The sequence below is a fragment of the Anser anser genome (genome assembly GCF_964211835.1).
Source record: "Anser anser genome assembly, chromosome: 1".
Lineage (NCBI taxonomy): Eukaryota > Metazoa > Chordata > Aves > Anseriformes > Anatidae > Anser > Anser anser.
In genome coordinates, this window is record NC_139720.1 from 215,585,872 (window position 1) to 215,605,637 (window position 19,766).

The following is a 19,766-nucleotide window of genomic DNA, read 5'->3' on the forward strand; positions in this document are numbered from 1 at the left end:
CTCCGTGGTCTCTTGTGCAGCCAGACAATGCCCAGAGGAAAAAGTCCTCTCTGGCCAAACAGCGTCTGTGCTCTGCTGTTTCCTCTGCCCCTACACAATATTCTGAAGATGTTTCCAGCCAAGGGACATCGAAAGGAATGCTTAGCCCTGTCCTGAAATGCATGGCTGCTTGCAGGATCAGCAGGAAGGCACCAGCACCAGCGCAGTGGAGAGGAGACCCCTCACCCCAGCCTGGGTGCTGGTGCTCACTCACCACTACTCACGTTGCCCCCTAAAGCCACAGCGCTGACAGCTGTGCTCCTGATCATCCTGTTGTCTGAAATTCCCTTTTTATTGCTTTGAATCACCAGGATGGAGCTTAGCAATGTGACACCACCAGCTTCATCGCTGGTCTTGAGACAGCTCTGCCCACGTGGACCCAGCTCTTCTTGGCCTGCTGCTGCAGCCACTGCACCCAGGGGCGAGCTGCTCCTCACTGGCAGCGGGCTGATCCGAATGCTGCAAGACACCCACAGGTTTGCCCACCTAAAGAAGAAAAAAAGGGCTATCATCTTTTGTTCCCCTACTCTTTACAATTCTTGATGAGTTAAAGGCAGTAGATGACTCAGTTTCAGAGTCAAACAGGTGAGTTAAAAACTGCTATATTCTTTATTTATTCATCAGCTTATGGGTAATTAGTGGAGACGGTAATTAATGGTAATTTTCAGGATAATTTAGTTACATATCTCCATTTCATGTTGCTTTCCCCCTGAAAGTTTGAAGACTTTGAAGACAATCCATATAAAAACCCTTGTGTTCTTCCTGCCATCCACTCAGACCACGATACTGCAGCGGCTCCAAGGCAAGAGCCCATCCAGAGCCTTATTTAGCCGCAGGAAGATCCACGACCCACTGACCAAAACTCAGAAACATTCCTGTCCCCTGCCACGTGCCAGGTGGTGCAATCCTGCTCAAAGTGCAGCCAGGTTGGGAGCGCGGGACCCACGGCGTGGGGCAGCACATCGCCAGGCAGAACAGCACCGAGAGCCAGAGGTGCACCTGGCCCACATCTCCGTGAAGTCCATCAAAAAGAAAGCACTTGCCTCTGAATGTGCCCAGCTGCTGAGGACTTCCAGCCCCATAGAGACCTCCTGAGCTGATTTTGATGCAGATTTAGGAAACACAAATGGATTTTTCCTCTGTGAACTTGCTCAGCCCCTCCACAAGTCCCATATGTGTTCAGCATCAACAGCCCCTGAGCAAGGAGTTCCACTGTGACTTACTCTCAAGCTGCCTTTCGTTTTGAACCTCACTCCTGCTGAGTTCCAGTTCATTCCTTATTTCTAGTGCTGGAAGAGACACTGGGAGAGTCAAACATTATCCACACAGATTAACTCTTCCTTGCTAGAAGTGACGTTGACTTTGGTGACAAAAGTTCCCTGTGCACCCAGCCCCTACCGAGGCAGAGAGGATGACTAACAGGATGCCTATTAAACTAGGTCTAAAAGGCCATTATCCTCTCCCTCATCTTCAATTGATTAATTGTGTGACATGCGATAAACAGGGTACCATACGGTATTGGTTTAATATAACTTTATTTGCATCACAATAATATTATACTGGTATTTTTGTATAAAGCTAAATATAGATAAATAATATATCTAAATAATATATCTATAGCTAAATAGATTTACTGTGTTTTCTGAGATACCCCACTGCATGCCAGGAGACCAGAATTGCTGAAAAATCAAATTTAGGTCCAACCCTGGCAATATTATTAACAGGTTCTGAAAAGGACTTTGAAAAAGCACAAATACTTGTCCAGGCCCAGAGATACCCACCCAGAAGCTCCACTTCTCTGGAGTTCAGGCAGCGTGGGTACAAAGGAAGGGGTGGGGAGCTGGGGGTCGGCCTCTGCTCACAGGTAACCAGTGAGAGGGAATGGCCTCAAGTTGTGCCAGGGGAGGGTCAGGTTGGAAATGAGAGAAATTTCTTCTCAGCAAGAGCGGTCAGGCACAGGGACGGGTTGCCCAGGGAGGTGGTGGGGTCACCGTCCCTGGGGGTGTTCAAGGAGAGGTTGGACGTGGTGCTTGGGGACATGGTTTGGTGGGGGACAGTGGTGGTAGGGGGTGGTTGGGGCAGGTGATCCTGGAGGGCTTTAACAACCCTAACGACTCCACGAACTACAGGCCCCCGTCAGTGTGCGCCCTCACCCCCGCCTCCTCCAGGGCAGGCCCCGGGGCTTCAGGAGGCCGCGGCTCAGCTCCGCCAGCTCCTGCGGGGACCAGGGCCGCCTGGGCAGAAGTCACTGCCCACCCTTCCCAAGTCCCTCACCTAACCGACCAACACAGGCACCAACACCGGGGCCCGCAGCAGGTCCCGGAGCAACCTCGGCGCCCCCGGGTGCCCGGGCACCACCGCAGGACGCGCTTCGTTCCCCTCGGGGCGGGACCAGGAGGAAATCCCCCCGCACCCCGCTGCACTGCGACCCGCACGCACTGAGGGGGCCTGGCTGCGGCCGGTACGCTACAGAAACGAGTCCTCCGTCGGTAACCGACGCGCTTGTGAGGCTCCCGCCCCGCTCCCGCAGGGAACGAATTCACCACAGCACCCGCCCCCCCCCCAAGCCCCGCCCCGCCCCGCCCCGCCCCGCCCCGCCCGCACCCCCCGCGCTGCGCGGCCCGAGGAGCGCCACCGCCCCGTGACGCCACTTCCGGCGCTCGCCCCGCCCCGCCGCCGGATAAGCGGCGCCGCGCGGAGCCCGGGGCTCTTTTCCGCCGCGCGGCGCAAGATGGCGGACACGCAGGTGGGGCCGCGCCGCCACGGGACGGGACGGGGCCTGGTCCCGGCCTACACCCGGCCGCCTCCGGGCCGCCGCGGTCGGGGCTTGCGATCCGGCCTGCGTCGGGCCGGCCCGTTCGGGGGAGCCGCTGCGGAGGCGGCGGGAGGCCTGCGGGCGGGGGGGCGGGGAGCCGTGCCGTGCCCCGGGGTGCCGGGGAGAGCCCCCGGTGTCAGTGGGGAGCCGTGCCCCGGGGTGGGGGTCCCAGTGAGGTACCGGGGGGGGGTTTGCGCCCGGAGCCCTTTGTGATGCCCCCTTCTCCCCCCGCAGACCGAGCGGGCCTACCAGAAGCAGCCCACGATCTTCCAGAACAAGAAGCGGGTGCTGCTGGGCGAGGGCGGCAAGGAGAAGCTGCCCCGCTACTACAAGAACATCGGCCTCGGCTTCAAGACTCCCAAGGAGGTAAGGCCCGGCCTCCCCGCGGTGCCTGGGCAGGCAGGGCGGCCTCAGCCCCGCTCCTGGGCTCACGGCCTGGGCAGCTGCGCCCTGAAAGCTGCGGTGGTCCTGTCCCGGGGCTGTGTGTGTCTGCTCATGGGCTGGGGCAGTTAGGGATCCTCGGAACCATCACCGAGCCTCCGCGCTGCCTGGACTGTCCAAACACTGATAATTGGCTCTTTTTGCAGGCTATTGAGGGCACCTACATCGATAAGAAGTGCCCCTTCACTGGTAATGTCTCCATCCGTGGCCGAATCCTGTCAGGTGAGTTGTGAAGCTTGTTCAGGAGTAATGCTGTAAACACAGCCGTGTTACCCACTGGTGTGGTAAGCACACAAAGCCCTTGGCCTGAGTGTCGGTCTGGAGCTGCTGGGAAGCTCAGCTGTGGTCCTTGAGCTGCACATGATGCCATTCTCACGATGGTCTTCCAAGCCTCATGGTGAAGGGGCTTTGACGACGATGCCCTTGTGGCTTTGCTGATGCCTGCAGCAAGGACCAGTTGTTGGTGCTAAGCCTTCCGGCTGTGCCATACTGCAGTGTTGATGTCGATATAATGTAGTAGCAGATAGTGCAGGGAGCAATGGCACTAGGAGGTGTATCAGACTGCTTTAGAAAGTCACCAAAAACACAGAAAAAAATCATTTGCTTCACAATACAACCTTGGAGACTGTAGCTTGATAGGTGGAAAGAAAGACTTTTCATCCTGGTAGAATTGGTTTTAGAGCATCTCTCAAAGGATGTTTTGTAACTTACTAAGGTAAGTCAGGAGAAATTACCGGAATTGACGGGCACTGCCTTCAGATGTCAGATGCCACTCCTCACTGCTGATCTTCTTGGATAGCTTGTCTGAAAGTCCGTTCTCCATTAGTTACGTACAGATCCCCCAGCTAACTTACTGATGGTCGGTGTGTACTTGCTTATGCTCCTTGTCACCTTCCCACCTCTTGCACCCAGGTGTGGTTACCAAGATGAAGATGCAGCGCACCATTGTCATCCGTCGGGACTACTTGCACTACATCCGCAAGTACAACCGATTTGAAAAGCGCCATAAGAACATGTCTGTGCATCTCTCCCCCTGCTTCAGGTGCGTGCAAGCCCCTGTGGTGCAGCGGTGGTTGTGCAGAGTGCTGACCCACAAAGAGCAGGGGTACAGAAGTGCCACATGCTCACGTGTCTGATAGGCGTGTATCTAATGTGTGTGATGCCTCACCCAGCTTCTGCCTAGAAACATCAGTGGGGCAAGTGCAGTTTTATTGCTGCTTCTGACCTGGAACTTGTTTGCTGGTGGTGATGTCTGAACTCACGATGGTCTTCAGAGCCCCTGTCGATGAAGGAGGCTGCTGACAATGCCAGTGGCAATTGCTGAACCATAAGACATGTTCTGGTCAGTCTGCCTGGTGTCCTCTGAAACTGAACACTGTTACAGCTTTATAGTTTTTGAAAAAGGGAAAAAAATCTGGGACTGAAGTTTCCAAAGTAAATGCTGAGACTAATGAGGACAGGTTCAAAGCATTTTTGTCTGCTGTTTGCTTCCTAAGCTCATATTTGGAGTGCAGGGAAGCCTGGATGAGGTGAAATGCTAGTCCAGGTGAGGTGGGTTGAATGCTTCAAGCCTGTATGTGACCAAAAGGGAAACCCCTGATCACTCAAGGGGTTTCCCTTCAGGTGCTTGGCGTTCATCCTGCTTTTGTGAAAAGCTTGCATTTACTCTTGTCTTGAGCTTGTGCTCACGTGGAGTGACAGGCCTTGTGGCAGCTCAGGGAATGACTGCTGCTTTTTTAGCACACGTCTTTGCAGCACTTCGAGTCGTACCTTCTTGATTTACAGCTCTAAGTGTGCGAGGTCACTTTCAGTGCTGTTACACAGCAGCAGTTCTGGCATCATGTACTGCAGATGTCTGTGCTAATTGGGTGTGAATGCAGGAAATTGACAACCACTGAAATGTTGGTGTTGTCTTCGCAGGGATGTCCAGATTGGGGACATCGTCACCGTCGGAGAGTGCCGTCCCCTCAGCAAGACTGTCCGGTTCAATGTCCTCAAAGTCACAAAGGCTGCTGGTACCAAGAAGCAATTCCAGAAGTTTTAAAACCAGCATAATCAGGGAAAATAAAGCTTTTATAAAAGTCTACCCTGTGTGTGTGATGTGAAATAAATAGTACAGGAATGCAGCAGCACGTGTGAACTCATCAGACTGCAAAAGTGGGTGAGCTGTTCTTGAGGAAATGTGAGGGTGTTAGGCAGTCACTGCTCTGATATTCCAGGTTCCCTGCTCAGGAGAGGTGAAGGTTTAGCAGGTCAGGGAATGTTTGCTGGGCCTTTGTCAGTAAATGGGGATGGTGATGTTCTTCTGTGGAACTGACACAATCTGGCTAGTCCTAGCGAGCGAGTGGTCTTCAGTCGGTAGTGTGGTGTGGCAGCTCTCAGCCTGTCCAGAAGAAAACTGCCTTTTGCTCTCTTCTCCCAGGCTTTGTGTTACAGGGCAAGCTGAGCAGAACTCAGATGTTAAATGTGAGAGGAAACTGCCCAGTAAAAAGTGAAAGGGACGCTCTGCCTGCTGTTAGTCACATTTTGCAGAGTTCTGACTCCAGTCCTGTACTGATCCTGGAAGTGCTGTTTCACCTTCCCCAGCATAGCTGCAGGAGGTAACAGATTGGAGATTACGTAATAAATTGGTTTGGAATGTAAACTCGCTGATAACAAAGGTAGTTGTGAACGTATAGATCACTTCTCAGCTTAAATATGTATTTAAAGAAGAAGATGCCATGTGGTGTTTTCACACACAAAGGTGTCTAAGCACATCCACAAGGCTACAGTGCCTCAGCAGTTGAAGCGAATGGGAATTAATGCTAAAGGAACTGCTCTTCCTACAGATTTATTTAGGGGTGATAGCTGCTTGCAGTTCCAGCAGTCAGAAAAAGTTACTCTGAGAACTGAGTAGGCCCTATAGGACACCGAGCCCACATCTGGGGGAAAACGAGAGGAGCGATGGTGTGGTGCAGTATGGATGGCATTTTTCTCAGAGCAGAAGGGAGTAACGATGAGAACCAGAGGTGAAACAATTGCAATTCAGTATTTTAGACCCCCCTAGTTAAGCTGGCAGTGTTGTCTTAACCCAAGGCTGGCAGCGTTGTTTGTGGAGGTAATGCTGAAAAGGGCCAAGAAGAGGTTAGGTGACACGCAGCTGGCAGAAAATAAGTGGCAAGTTCTGTATTAATGTGCATTTGGCTTGCAAAGATTTGCTAGTGGTGGTTGTGTGAGACCTTATAGGACCATGCTGCCTTGTACCTCCAACACAAGGCTCTTTCTTCCCCTTGTGGTCAGGGGGAATTCGGTAGGGCTGGTGCTGGAGGCTGGGATTGAGCTGGGCACAGGCAGCAGCACAGGGTCCCTGAGCCATCCTGGTTGAGCTCTGGTTCAGCATCCCCTTGCCTGGGGGTGTCACTGCCCTGTCCCAGCTGGAGCAGAGCGGGCAGAGAGCTGCAGGTGGGCAGAGACCACGAGAAATAGGTGATGGTGCTCCTGAAGTCACAGTGCGGCTGAGACAATTGTGCACTGAGCAAGGCAGGAGGATGTCCAGAGGCCTGGGGACTCTCAGGACCGAGAAGCTCATCAGGAGCCCGTGTGCAGGAGGGTGGCCCAGGGGCTGTGGAGCACAGGACGGCTCCGCAACGGGGCTGCGAGGCCAAAGCCGAGCAGTCTGTGCCCTGCTGCCCGATGCAGTGGCTTCCCCAGCACAAGCGCTCCATGGGTGCCCCAGGGCCACCCCGCAGGAGCTGCTCGCTGCCACCCCCTGCGAGCTCGCTGCACCTCCCGCACCGCAGGTAGCACTCGCCAGCAGGGCAGGAAGCAGCAGCTCAGCCTCTGCTGCGTTCTGGTGGGGCAGGGCTGAGGCATCCCATGGGGACGGAGCTGGGGGGACGGAGGGGGACAAGCAGCCAAGCTGCTAAACCTGCCCACCCCCTCCGAGGAGGGAGGGCAAGGAGGCAGCGTGGATGTCCGAGCAGCAGCTCACGGCCCTGCAAGGGGTGAAGGTTGCTTTTCTCCTCCTTTCCTGCGCCCTCAGTGGCTGCAGGAGCCCCCTCTGCATGGGGGCACGCTGCTCTCTGGTGGACCCCCAGCCCATTCTGCTGCTGCTCAGGGGTGTCCCCTCGCAGCCCGAGGTCCTGCTGAGCCCCCAGGACTGGTGGGCTCCAGGCCCCGCATCCCAACCCTAGGGCAGGACCAACGGGCTGCAGAATGCAGTGCGCAGTTCATCCACTGCCATGGGGCTGACAGCACAGGAAGTGCAAAACTGAACACCAGCACCAGCAGCAGCATTGGCATCATCATCACCGCCAGCAGCAGCTCCTGCCCGGTGCCTCCGGGCTGTTGTTCCTCCCACTAGGGAAAGCTGCAGTCTTTGCAAGTGGGGTTTTCAGTATTCCAGTCTTCAGAGGAGATAAAGCAACTGTGTAGTTTCCCAAACCTCTTTTGGAAATCCTTGCGAGCCCTTCTGATCAGCCCCACAGAGCGCCCAGTTTTTGATGTTTTCACTGCGGCTGGTGTCTGCTCCAAGGCATCTTCAAATCTGAAGAAAGGCTCAGCATGAAAAAGAAATCACTGCTTCTGCTATAACAGATTGTGAGGAGTAAAATTTCACCACAATTGTAGTGAAAATGGCTAAAGGTTTTAAGTGAGAGCTTAACTCATGAGGGAATTACATTATAACACACGGAAATGGCACAAAGCTGAGCCGTGGAGGCTCAGACGGCATTAGGAAAAAATTCCTTACTGTGAGGGTGGTTAAACACTGGAAGAGGCTTCCTAGCGAGGTGGTTGATGCCTGAAGCCTGTCAGTGCTCAAGAAGTATTTGTACAATGCCCTCGGTAATGTGCTTTAACTTCTGTTTAGCCCTGAAACAGTCAGACAGTTGGACTTGATGGTCTCTGAAGGTCCCTTCCCACTGAGCTATTCTATTCTATTCTATTCTATTCTATTCTATTCTATTCTATTCTATTCTATTCTATTCTATTCTATTCTATTCTATTCTATTCTGCTCTGCTCTGCTCTGCTCTGCTCTGCTCAACATCCCTGGCAGAAGTGAGTGGAGCAGACACGGGTTTGGCGGCTGCTTCATTCTGGTCCCACACGCAGGTGCAGAAAACCCCCCCACAGCTCCGTTCTCAGTAGCAGCTCTCAGTCAGTAACAGAAATTAATGCTTCAGCCCGGTTTTAATGGAAAATCTGTCCTGGTCAATTAACTTCTGGAAGGAGTTTTATTTAGCAATTGCATAACATTCTTATTAAAAATGCATCGGCAAAATCACAGAGGAAGTGGCTTACAAAGGGAAGAGATTTCCAAATATATCTGTTAATTGATTCAGAACACTGAGTGGTGTCGAGCGCAGGGCCGGTGCGGATCCTCGCAGGATGCGTCCTGCTGGATGACAGCACTGGCTGTCGGGAGAGGAGCCCGCAGTCCCCGCGGGGCACCGGTGGCCGTTTCCCTGGGCACGCGCCCACCTCCGGCTGCTCCTGGAGCAGGCAGTGGCACAGCACCAGCGCCGCACCTCCCGCGCTGCTGCACCACTGCCACTCGGTTCCAGTCCTCACTTCGCCCTCCGAGCACATCGGTGACGGTGACCGGTGGTGCCAGGCCTGGCAGCGCAGCACCGGGCGCACTGAGCTCACCAACGGAGCATGCATGCATGGGGGGCTGCTGCCAGAGGGGACACGGCACGAAACGCCTTGGGAACCTGCTTGGGGTGCAGGGGAAGCCTGCAGAAATGGGCTGGGGTGGAATTCATCTCGGAACTGAGGCTGAGGAACCAAAAAGCTTGGCCTCAGAGCAAGGCTGAAAAGCGCCATGGCTCAGCCTTTGCGTTTGTGCATGGGGAGGATCTGTCCGATGCTGCAGGAGTGTTCTTTCACCTGAAAAACTGAGAGAAATAAGTCACTATTGTGAGAAGCTGAAGACGGGGGAATTGAAAGGCTGCATGGAAAGGGAGAGCTGCTGGAACGGCACCCAGCAGAGCAGCGCCTGGCAGCACACCGCGTCGCCTTGCCCCGACCCGCTGCCAGCTGCGGGCACTGGGCCTGCGGGGCGCGGGGGGCAAGAGGGGCACGGGGGGGGCTTCTCCTGGCCGATTGGGGACCACGGCTTTGGCTTCCTGCATCACGGCACAGGAACTCATGGTTTTCAGACGAAGGCAGCAGCCTGCTGCTCACATTTCGGGGCAGCGTCCCGCAGCTGCCATTTACTCAGCCCTGACCCCCCCAGGCCCTGCAGGGCTGCCCCCATCTCCCACGTGCCACGGCACTGCCTGGCAGCACAGAGGCTGCCCACAGAAAACGTTTTTCCTCCTCCCCGTTGTGCACGCTGGGAACATTTCTCAGGTCTTCCTGCAGCGTGCGTTACCAAATACACCCCTCTAGCCTTGCCATCTCTCTGAGAACAGCCTGGAGATATTTGCAAATCGCGAGCAGCCTCCTAGAAGGCTGCCAGGACCCCACGCGCAGCCGGAGCAGCTCCCGCGTGGGGTGGGAGCGTCTTCTGCTCCCCTTTTCTTAAAGCCCTGGGGCAACGTTTCTCCCAAGGCTCCCCCTCCAACGGAGGCACGTCTGCATGGCGCTGTGAGCGCGTCCAGCTCGGCATCTCAGATGGGGGGTGAGAAGAGCAGGCTGTGTTTAGAAGGGGACATTTGTTTAGAAGGGGACATTTGTGCATTAAGAACATGGGTGCTGGGGCTGGCCCGGGAGCTGCTGCGGCTCAGTGGAGGAGGTGGCGAAGCGAGGGGACGCTGCCGTGCCAAGGGCTGGGCAGTGCTCCAGAACACCGAGTGATGTTGGAGACTGGATTAATTGAACCAGGATTAAACTTAACCTCTTGTGGAGCAGGGCTGTGCTCGGCAGACTAACAGAAGATGCTTTTCTGTAAAGCGGGGTGCTCTCAGGCAGAGGGGGCCAGCCCCGGTTTCTGACCCCACAGCCGTAGCCATGCAGCACCCAGGTGCAACACCAGAGGTCCCAGAGCAAGCTGCCACACCTCCCAGATCCCTGACCAGAAGGGAAATGCTTTCCTGACCCGAGCATAGCCTCAGATGTCCTCTGCAAAGCCAGACAAGAGCAGAGCACTGGTCCCCTGCCCCTGGTGGCCTGTCCTCGGCTGTGGTCTGTCCCAAACACTGCAGGGGACAAGGACAAGGCACCGCTCAGCTGTCTGCTGGCCGATCTGGTGGCTTTCTACTGTGTGACTGCATCAGCTGACAAAGGAAAACCAATTGATGTCATCTGCCTGGACTTCTGCAAGGGCTTTGGCACAGTCCCACATGACATCCCGGTCTCCAAATTGGAGAGAGAGGATTTGACGGGTGGGCCATCCAGTGGATAAGGAGTTGGCTTGGAGGTCACACCCAGAGAGCGGTGGTCAATGGCTCTATGTCCAAGTAGAGGCCGGTGACGAGTGGTGTACCTCAAGGGTCTGTCCTGGGAACAGTGCTGTTTAATATCTTAATTCTATGCTAATTCTTTGTTAATATCTTAATTCTATGTTAATTCTCCAAGGACATCCAGGATGAAGGAATGTTAGGATGGCAGAATTTCTGCACAATACAGCTCAGGCACTGCTTTGTGGCGGTGTGGGAGCATCCCCACCCTACCACTTTCCACAGCTCCGTGTCCGCCTCCCTGCCACATTTTGGGGCCCCAGCTTCATTCACCCACAGTGGCTGCCTGGCCCCTTGCTGTCCTGCTGGGCAGGCGAAGCCAGGCTGCCCTGAGAGGCGCCGTGTTGTGGGAGCAGGAACACACAGCACGGCCCCCAAAAGGCAGAGAGGGAAAGGGGTGGCAACGGGCGAGGGATGGAAGTGGTGATGTGCGGACATCGGGCAAGGGGAGCCAAACACCACGCGAGAAAACTGGTGCCCAGCAGCGCAGAGCCCAGCACAACAGCTCTGTGCCACACGCACCGTGGTGCGGCTGCACAGCGCCTGGCAGAGCCTGGTGCTGCCCCCATGCTATGGCACCACTCCCAGGGTGTCCCCACGGCCGGGGACACGGACACGCTGCTGCACATCCCCGGGCCCCTGCAGGGCGCAGGGGCCGCTCCATGCCCAGCCCGGCTGCGGGACCCCGGCGAGGCGCTGCCAGGGCCAGCCTCACGCCGGCACCACCAGGAAATGAGTCAGGGCTGGTGTCGTTCAGAGCAAGGGGAGGAAGCAAAGGCGTGAGGAAACTTCCCCGGCAGCCCTTCCCCTGCACCTCCAAGCGGCCCCCCAGGGCTCTACCGGCATCCCTTCTGCGCGTCCGCTGGCCAGGGCAGGATCGGTCCCGCCGGCCACTCGCCGGGTCCTGGCACGGGAGCGGCACCGTGCCCACGCAGCTCGGGGGGGTGCTGCGGCGGGGTTCCTCTGCTCCTTTCTGGATGTTTTGCACCCTGATGTATTTTTACAGCATTTTGGAGGGGCAGGAGGCATGGCAGCCCTCCTTGGGGCCAACAGCGGTGTAGTTCTGTGTGCTTGTGGTCACCAGTACACGGGGCAGCAGTATCCATATACTTGCAAATTATGGCGACATCAGTGGCAGCACTCCCTGCAGTTTTGCCCCCCCCAGACCCTGGTACCTGCCCGTTTGCCCACCTGCCCGTTCCTCCCTCTATCCCCTTACCGCAGAAGCCGGGGCCAGGACAGAAGCGCCACATCCCCTGCAACTGGGCCCAGCTCCCCCCAGAGCAGAGCCGCGGCCAGACCCAGGCTCAGCGTCCCCACCAACACTGCCAGAGGGAGGGGTGACGAGACGTGAGATCCCAGTTCCTGTCCTTGGGAGGCAGCTGGGGCCAAGCAGGAGCTCAGCAGAGCTGGGGCCAAGGCAGAGCGGTGCCCGCACGCCGTCAGCACTGGCTGCCCTGCAGCTCCGAGCACCCCTGGTCCTGCAGACCCCATCCAGGCAGCGCAGTGCAGCAGCCCTTGCACGCCCGTACACACACACGTGCACACTCACATGTGCACACACAGACACCTGGTTTACTTGGCTAGAAGCACCGGGGGCTCTGCACACACACACAGCACCCTGGGCCCCCTGCACCCTGCCCATCCCACAGCCCCCCGCGCACCCGGGGCATCACCCGCCATCGGGGGAAGTAGGGTTGATGTGGGAGCTGCCTGGGTTGTGTCACCTACACAGGGTTTTTGGGTGGAAATCTGTGAATCTCTGGTGGTGGAAATGGTTCCCAGGATCAAAACATGAGAAATCCTTCTTGGGTCTAATTTTGGCTCCCCAAGCATCACCTCCCCCGCAAGTTGCAGCACTACGGGGGGGGGGGGGGCAGGGAGAAGGAGGCTGTTCACTGGCCCTGTCAGCCCTGCGGGATGAGGAGGGGTCGCTGCAGCCCCCTGCCCACCCCCATCCCTGCTCCCCCCACACCCGGACCCCCGGGCTGGCCCTGGGCTCAGGATGCTCCTTGCAGAAGGGTTCTGGCTTGTTCCCTGCCTTGTGGGGCCACTGCACCTGCCAAGACATTGCACTGGGTTTGCTGCCAGAACAAAAAGCCTGCATATCCCCCGTATCACTTGAAAGAGATTCAAACACTGCTGACACTGCTTTGCTGTCAGGGTGGGTCACTTCGGTTTTGTGTAGTGCTGTTGCTAAGCTGCTTGCAATACCCTAAAATAAGCCAAACGCTCCCTGAAATCAAAATCCATGTTGCCTTCTCCCTGACCAAACTGTATCACCTTTACCCCTTCCACTGGATGTACCCAACGCTGTACCAGGCCACCTGCAGCGTGGGACCCAACGGAGCAGGGCAGCACGTGCCACACAGCCCCCAGGTACCTTCAGCCCCAGTGCAGGAGCGGCAGCGCTGGTGCGAGCCTGGGCTGGGGCTCGAGTGACGTCCCAGAGCCTCCTCCCCTCCCAGCAGGATGGGCAGGCGAACCGCAGCTCCACCGCACCAGGATTCCTCCTCGAGGTGCCCCGTGCCCAGCACCAGCTGCCACAGGAGCTCCGGTAGCTCCCTGGTGCGCCAGCAGCATTTCTCAGCCGCCTTCGCCACCCTGGGCTTGACGTGGTGCTTCCCACCCCCAGAGGTGATCGTCGCTGACAGTGCTGTGCCTGCAGGAGCCGTGGCATCAAACAAAACCTTGCCCGAAGCCGGGGCATGCAGAGGGGCAGGGATTCCAGGGGCCAGGTCCATGCCACCACATCCAGCCCCTGCTCGATCAGGGTGTCCAGCGCCGCCCCCCTGCCCCATCCCCAGGGGCACAGCGCGGCGTGGTGCCGTGCCGAGGCCGCTGCCAGCACCATGCTCTCCCCATGCTTTGCCTGGACCTGGTGGAGGGCACCAACCATCCAGTCCTCCTCCCGCTGCCAGTGCCCTGCTCTCCAGGCAGTCTGAGATCAGCAGGAGCTCCACAGGCCAGGAGCGGTAGCGCGAGGACATCTCCTGCAGCACCCATCGCAGTCCAGCGCCCTCGGCCACCACCCCGCACTGCGCCATGGGCTCAGCCTCGAGCTGCCGATGACCTCAGAGCAATGACAACCTCACAGACTGGGGCTGATCTCGGCTACACAGCGTCACTGTTTGGATGAAGCAAAGAACCAAACGCCCTGGTGAGCTCTGGCATGTTCGCAGGTGTGTGCAGAAAAACCCAAAGTGCTCGAGGCAAACACACCGTCCTTAATTCACAGGTGAAGACAGGAGACAAGAGCAAGAAGCAGTGTTAACACATTTCAGAGGGCAAATCTCGAGGCTTTCCAGAGGTGGCCTCACGACAGCTCAGAGCAGCCTCAGCATGCTCTCAGCCTGCCAAGCCGAGGCTGGCAGCGGTCCTGTGCCCCCAGCTCCTGCAGAGGGGCACAGCCACTGCCACCCCCTGCGGCTGCTGCAGGCACCCCTCACTGCCATCCCCAGCCCGGTCCTACCCAGCCACGGCCTCTCCCCACACGAGGGGTGCTGCAGGCATCCTCATTTCAGGTCTCGGCCCCTGCACCTCCACCCTGCAGGTGCTGGTTCTGGCACCAGGCGTCCTCCCCAGGGCACGTGCATGCGTGGGGGCCATGCGCCCTGCCCCAGCTCTGCCCAGTGCCCTGGCTGCAGGGCCCAGATGCTTTGCAATCCCCTCTCCTCCCCTCCCAACCCCATCCCACCAGCTCTGGAAGCTCCCTGGTGTGGGCAGAGCACTGCAGGGCAGGCAGAGCAGGGTCACAGTCTGGGAAATGTCTCAGGTGCCAGCAGCCCCCGCAGCCACCCCACATCAGTGCTCCCAGCCACGCAGAGTGGGGCAGCACAGGTGGATGTCTGCTGGATTAGCGCGAGAGAGCTTTTGGGAGAAAACCTGGCAGGCAGGAAGACTGCTAAAATCATGCCAAAACTCAACTGGTGAAAGCTAGCATTTGTAAATGAAGACTTAAAACATTATAGGGATAATTAACACCTATCAGCACTGCTCTGTATAAAGCAGCTCTGTCAAACGTTTGGGTTGATAAATGTGAGTGCCTGGATGCAACATGCACTGATTGACACAGGTAACACGTTGCATGGTATTCCACCAGGAAATTAGTGTTAGGCAGAATCAATAAAACAGAGCATAACATAAAGAACTGGAGAGGTGATGGATCTCATGGAAACAGCTGCCAGTGGCAAGGATCCCTCCCAGAATGACAGAATCATCTAGGTTGGAAGAGACCTCCAAGATCACCGAGTCCAACCTCTGACCTAACACTAACAAGTCCTCCACTAAACCATATCGCTAAGCTCTACATCTAAACGTCTCTTAAAGACCTCCAGGGATGGTGACTCAGCCACTTCCCTGGGCAGCCCAATTCCAACAGCCCTTTCGGTAAAGAAGTTCTTCCTAACATCCAACCTAAACCTCCCCTGGCGCAACTTTAGCCCATTCCCCCTCATCCTATCACCGGGCACGTGGGAGAATAGACCAACCCCCACCTCGCTACAGCCTCCTTTAAGGTACCTGTAGAGAGCGATGAGGTCTCCCCTGAGCCTCCTCTTCTCCAGGCTGAACAAGCCCAGCTCCCTCAGCCGCTCCTCTTAAGACTTGTTCTCCAGACCCCACACCAGCTTCGTTGCCCTTCTCTGGACTCGACCGAGCACCTCCATGTCCTTCCTGTAGCGAGGGGCCCAAAACTGAACACAGTACTCGAGGTGCGGCCTCACCAGAGCTGAATACAGAGGGACAATCACTTCCATAGTCCTGCTGGCCACATTATTTCTGATACAAGCCAGGATGCTGTTGGCCTTCTTGGCCACCTGAGCACACTGCTGGCTCATATTCAGCCGACTATCAACCAATACTCCCAGGTCCCTCTCTGCCAGGCAGCTTTCCAGCCACTCATCTCCCAGCCTGTAGCTCTGCTTGGGGTTGTTACGCCCCAGGTGCAGGACCCGGCACTTGGCCCTGTAGAACCTCACACGGTTGCCCTCAGCCCATCGGTCCAGCCTACCCAGATCCTCCTGCGGAGCCTTCCCACCCTCGAGCAGACCGACACACGCACCTAAGTCCCGCTCCGCCCCGCTCCGCCCCGCACCGTCCAGCCCCCGGGGCCGGTCCGGGCGCCGCCGGCGGAGCCCCGCGGACGGAGCCTCCCGGTGCCCCCGGGCTCAGCCGCCGCCGCCGCCGCTTCCTGCCCCGCCCGGCCGGCGGAAGCTCCGCCGCTCCGCTCCGCTCCGCTCCCGGGCACGGTGAGAGCCGCCCCCGCGCCGCCGCCCCCTCCCGCCTCGCAGCCGGGGGTCCCGGCCCCACGCGCGAGGTCCCGCTGCCCCGGGGCTCGGGGGGGCCGCGCCGGGGTCCCCGCAGCGCCGGTGCCGCCCCGAGCCCTCCCGTTGCAGCGCGGTGTGGGGGCGCACCGTGGGGCTGGGGGCGCACCGTGGGGCTGGGGGCGCAGCGCGGGGCTGGGGGCGCAGCTTAGGCAGCGCTGCCGGTGCCCCTGACCCCTCTACCCCAGGTGCCTGCCCCTCCGTGCCGCCCGCCGCGCACCGGGGACGCGGTGACCCCTGGCAGGGCCCGGCAGCAGGCTCCGCACGGAGCAGCCCCCTGCCCCGCTGCCCGCGGGGTGCCCAGGGCGCAGCATGCCCCGCACCCCCCCAGAGAGCGGAACCTGGCGGCCTGCAGCAGGGCGACTCCTTCCACTGGGCCCCGCAGCGGCTGCGGCAGCGGCTGGCGCACAGGCAGGGGGGCGGCGTGATGCTGACCAGGGGTCCCGGCTGCGGCAGGACGGCTCTCTGCACCGAGCTGCTGTGGCCGACCTCAGCAGGCGGGCACCGTGCCGGTCTGGCCTCTCGGGTGCTGGGCTGGCACCTCTGCCAGGCGCAGGATGCCGACACGCTCTCGCCCCACTGCTTCGTCCTGGGGCTGGTGCAGCCCCTGGAGCGCTCCCCGCTGCTGCAGGGGTACCGGCTGCCTCCTGCCCCACTGCCTGCTGACAGCAAGCTGGACCCAGATGAGGCCTTCAAGGGGAGAGGGACGACAGGCGTAGCTCCCAGCACTGCACCGGGGTCTCCTGCAGGTATGGGGCCGCGTCCTGGCACAGCCTCAGGTGCCTCTGTGTCCTCCCAGGGCCGTGCTGCTGCCACTGCTGCACCCCGGAGCAGCCCCTGCTGCTGCTGGTGGGTGCCCTGGACGAGGGGATGCTGGTGGCTGAGGGTGAGTGGAAGCCATCAGGATGCAGCGGCACCATCGCAGAGCTGCTGGCCCGGCACCAGGCCCTGCTGCCCCCCTGGCTGCTGTTGGTCTGCTCGGCATGCCGGCACGGCAAGGCACTGGCCAGGAGCTTCACTGGTGAGCGGGACTGGAGACTGGGGAGTGGGTGGGGGTGGGCACAGGAGGGCGGGGGGGCAGCCGTGGTCCCCCCTTGATGCGTTTCCCTTCCAGGCTTCTGCTGCCTGTGCCTGGACGACTTGCAGAAGGCGGTGGTGGTGCAGGACATGCAGCAGTACATCCTGTGCCGGCTGGACCATGAGCCTGCCCTGTGCCAGCACCTGACACAGCAGACTGACGAGGTGCTGCACCAGCTGCACATCAAGAGCAGCGCTGCTTCCTCTACCCGGAGCTCTACCTGGCCGGCTTCCTCTACCTGGAGCGGGTGCTAGATGGGGTGGCCGCTGGCACTATTGTGCTGCGTGAGCTGTGGCACGTCCCTGGCACCCTCAACAGCCTCTACCTCTGGCTGTGCCGGCACCTCTTTCCACCACCACTCTTTTGCCCTCGCCCACCTGCTGCTTGGCTGCTGGCTGCGCCCCGGCCCCTGCACCCCGAGGAGCTGTACCGGGCGCTCTGGGCACACTGCACCGGTCCGAAGCCCAGCCCCAGCTGGGATGACTTCCAGCAGCTGCTGGAGGCACTGGGCACACTGCTGGCAGATGGCCCTGGTGGCACCAAGCTACTCTTCCATGCCAGGCGGTTGGACGTTGCTGGCCAGCGCAGCCCATGGCAGGCACCACGAGGCAGCCACGCTGCTCCTGGCACAGGGTGCAGGTGGAGGCGGCTGATGCCAGCAGGCAGACACCTCTGACAGTGGCTGCCCCTCAGGGCCACACCGAAGTGCTGCAGTGCCTGCTGGCCCACGGCACCGAAATCAGCCGGCCAGACTGGGAGGGCTGGGCTGCCCTGCGCTCAGCCGCCTGCACTCAGCACACCGCGGCTGTGGCCACGCTGCTGTGGATGGGCGCAGAGGTGGACAGAGCAGACGCCGAGGGCCGCACAGCACTGCGGGCAGCCGCCTGGGGCAGCCACAAGGATGTCGTCTGGATGCTGCTGTGGCACGGTGCCTGTGTGGACCAGGCTGATGCTGAGGGCCGGACCCCCCTCATTGCTGCTGCCTACATGGGCCACTGCCCCATCATGGAGCTGCTGCTGCCCCATGGCACCAACCCCAACCCTGCCGATGCCGACAGGCACGCAGCACTCTCAGTGGCTGCCCTCTGTGTGCCAGGCAGCTGGGGCTACAGCAAGGTGGTGAGGCTGCTGCTGGAGCACGGTGCCTATGTGGAGCAGCGTGTGCGTGATGGATGGACTCAAACAACTGCTGGAGCTGCCTACGAGGGCCACACCGAGATAGTGGAGCTGCTGCTGGAGGCCAGCACCCAGGTGGACGAGGTGAATGTGGCTGGGCACACAGCACTGCTGGTGGCTGCCACCGTGGGCCACAGGGCAGTGGTCAGCGCCTTGCTCTTCTAGGGGGCAGCCATGGACCGCACAGACCCCGAGGGGTGACAGCGCTGGCTGTGGCAGCAGTGCAGGGCAGCGCAGCCATGGCACAGGCACTGCTGGCCCGGGGGCTGGACGAGAAGCACGGTGACGCATGGGGCTGGAGCCTGCTGCACCTGGCTGCACAGGAGGGCCACTGCCCCTGCCTGCGCCTGCTGCTGGAGAGCCGCCCACCCCTGGACCACTGCAGCCACGATGGCCGCGCTGCCCCGGCCATTGCTGCCCTGCATGGCCACCACCCCGCCGCTGAGCTGCTGCTGCACTACAGGGCCGACCGCAACCTCCCTGGTGCTGAGGGCTGGCCCCTGCTGTACCTGCTGGTGCTGGAGGAGCACCCAGCGCTGGCAGAGCTGCTTCTGGTGCACGGGGCCAACCCCAAGGGCTGGGACACGCAGGGGCGCGCAGCACTGCACGTTTCCTGCTGGTGGGGCAGTCCGTGCAGCTGCCACTGCAGCACGGGGCCCAGGTGGACGCAGTGGACAGGGAGCAGAGCTCAGCCCTGCGCTTGGCCTCCTGGCAGGGCCAGACCACCGCCGCCTGCTTGCTGCTGGACTGTGACACCCACATCGGCCAGGCCTGCAGCCAAGGGGCGATGGTTCTGGGCATCGCTGCCCAGGAGGGCCATGTTGTGCTGGAACGCGGCACCAACCCTTGCCTTGCTGACAGCCATGGCTGGACCCCTGCCCTGGCTGCCCAGCGTGACCACGCCGCCATCCCGTGCCTGCTGGAGCAGCACGGGTCCCCAGCAGTGCCACCCCACACACCCCATGCAGCCACTCACCTGTCTGACACCTCCCCAGGGAGCTCGCCAGCCTCCCCCCCTGGCTGCTCGCTGGCCGTGGCCGTGCCTGTGGTGCTGGCGCCTTGCAGCCACCCCCCTGGGTACAATGGGCTCTTGTGGCCGCCGTTGCCCTTCACCACGCAGGATGCCCGGCTGCACCCCAAGCAGGCACTCGAGCTGCAGTTCGAGGGGCCAACCTGCAGCCACGACTGCAAGAAGGAGACCCTGCTCTGAGGGTGTGTGGCCCTGCCCAGCCTGTGCCAGGGGACAAATGCAGGGGGCTGGCCGGGGGGGGTAATTGTGAGCCCCCACCCCATCATCAGGTTAGCCCTGCAGTTACCCTCTCTGCTCTGCCTACACGTGGAGGGGGATGGAGGTGCTTGGAAGAAGGTGCCTGCCTGGCTGCAGGACAGACGGAGGGACAGGTTGACAGTCCCACGTGCCAGGCACAAGCAGTGCCCAGTGCCGGGCAGGGCAGGCTGCGGTCCCAGCCCGGAGCTCATCCAGGAGCAGCAGCAGTGCAGGCAGGGGGCT

The 19,766-nt window shown here is 59.7% G+C and overlaps 2 protein-coding genes across 2 annotated transcripts; both read left to right on the top strand.

Moving 5' to 3' along the window:
- The first annotated feature begins 2,642 nt into the window (after positions 1–2,642).
- Positions 2,643–5,381, top strand: RPS11 (ribosomal protein S11). The gene is made up of 5 exons (XM_083849984.1): positions 2,643–2,785; positions 3,089–3,220; positions 3,442–3,517; positions 4,208–4,337; positions 5,216–5,381. Exons 1-5 carry the CDS (start codon positions 2,771–2,773, stop codon positions 5,337–5,339), a joined length of 477 nt encoding a protein of 158 aa, XP_083706110.1. The 5' UTR covers positions 2,643–2,770; the 3' UTR covers positions 5,340–5,381.
- A 10,437-nt stretch (positions 5,382–15,818) lies between these two features.
- LOC310892466 (ankyrin repeat domain-containing protein 50-like) lies at positions 15,819–17,863 on the top strand. The gene is made up of 3 exons (XM_083820260.1): positions 15,819–15,927; positions 16,802–17,023; positions 17,117–17,863. Exons 2-3 carry the CDS (start codon positions 16,873–16,875, stop codon positions 17,332–17,334), a joined length of 369 nt encoding a protein of 122 aa, XP_083676386.1. The 5' UTR covers positions 15,819–15,927; positions 16,802–16,872; the 3' UTR covers positions 17,335–17,863.
- Positions 17,864–19,766: the final 1,903 nt, after the last annotated feature.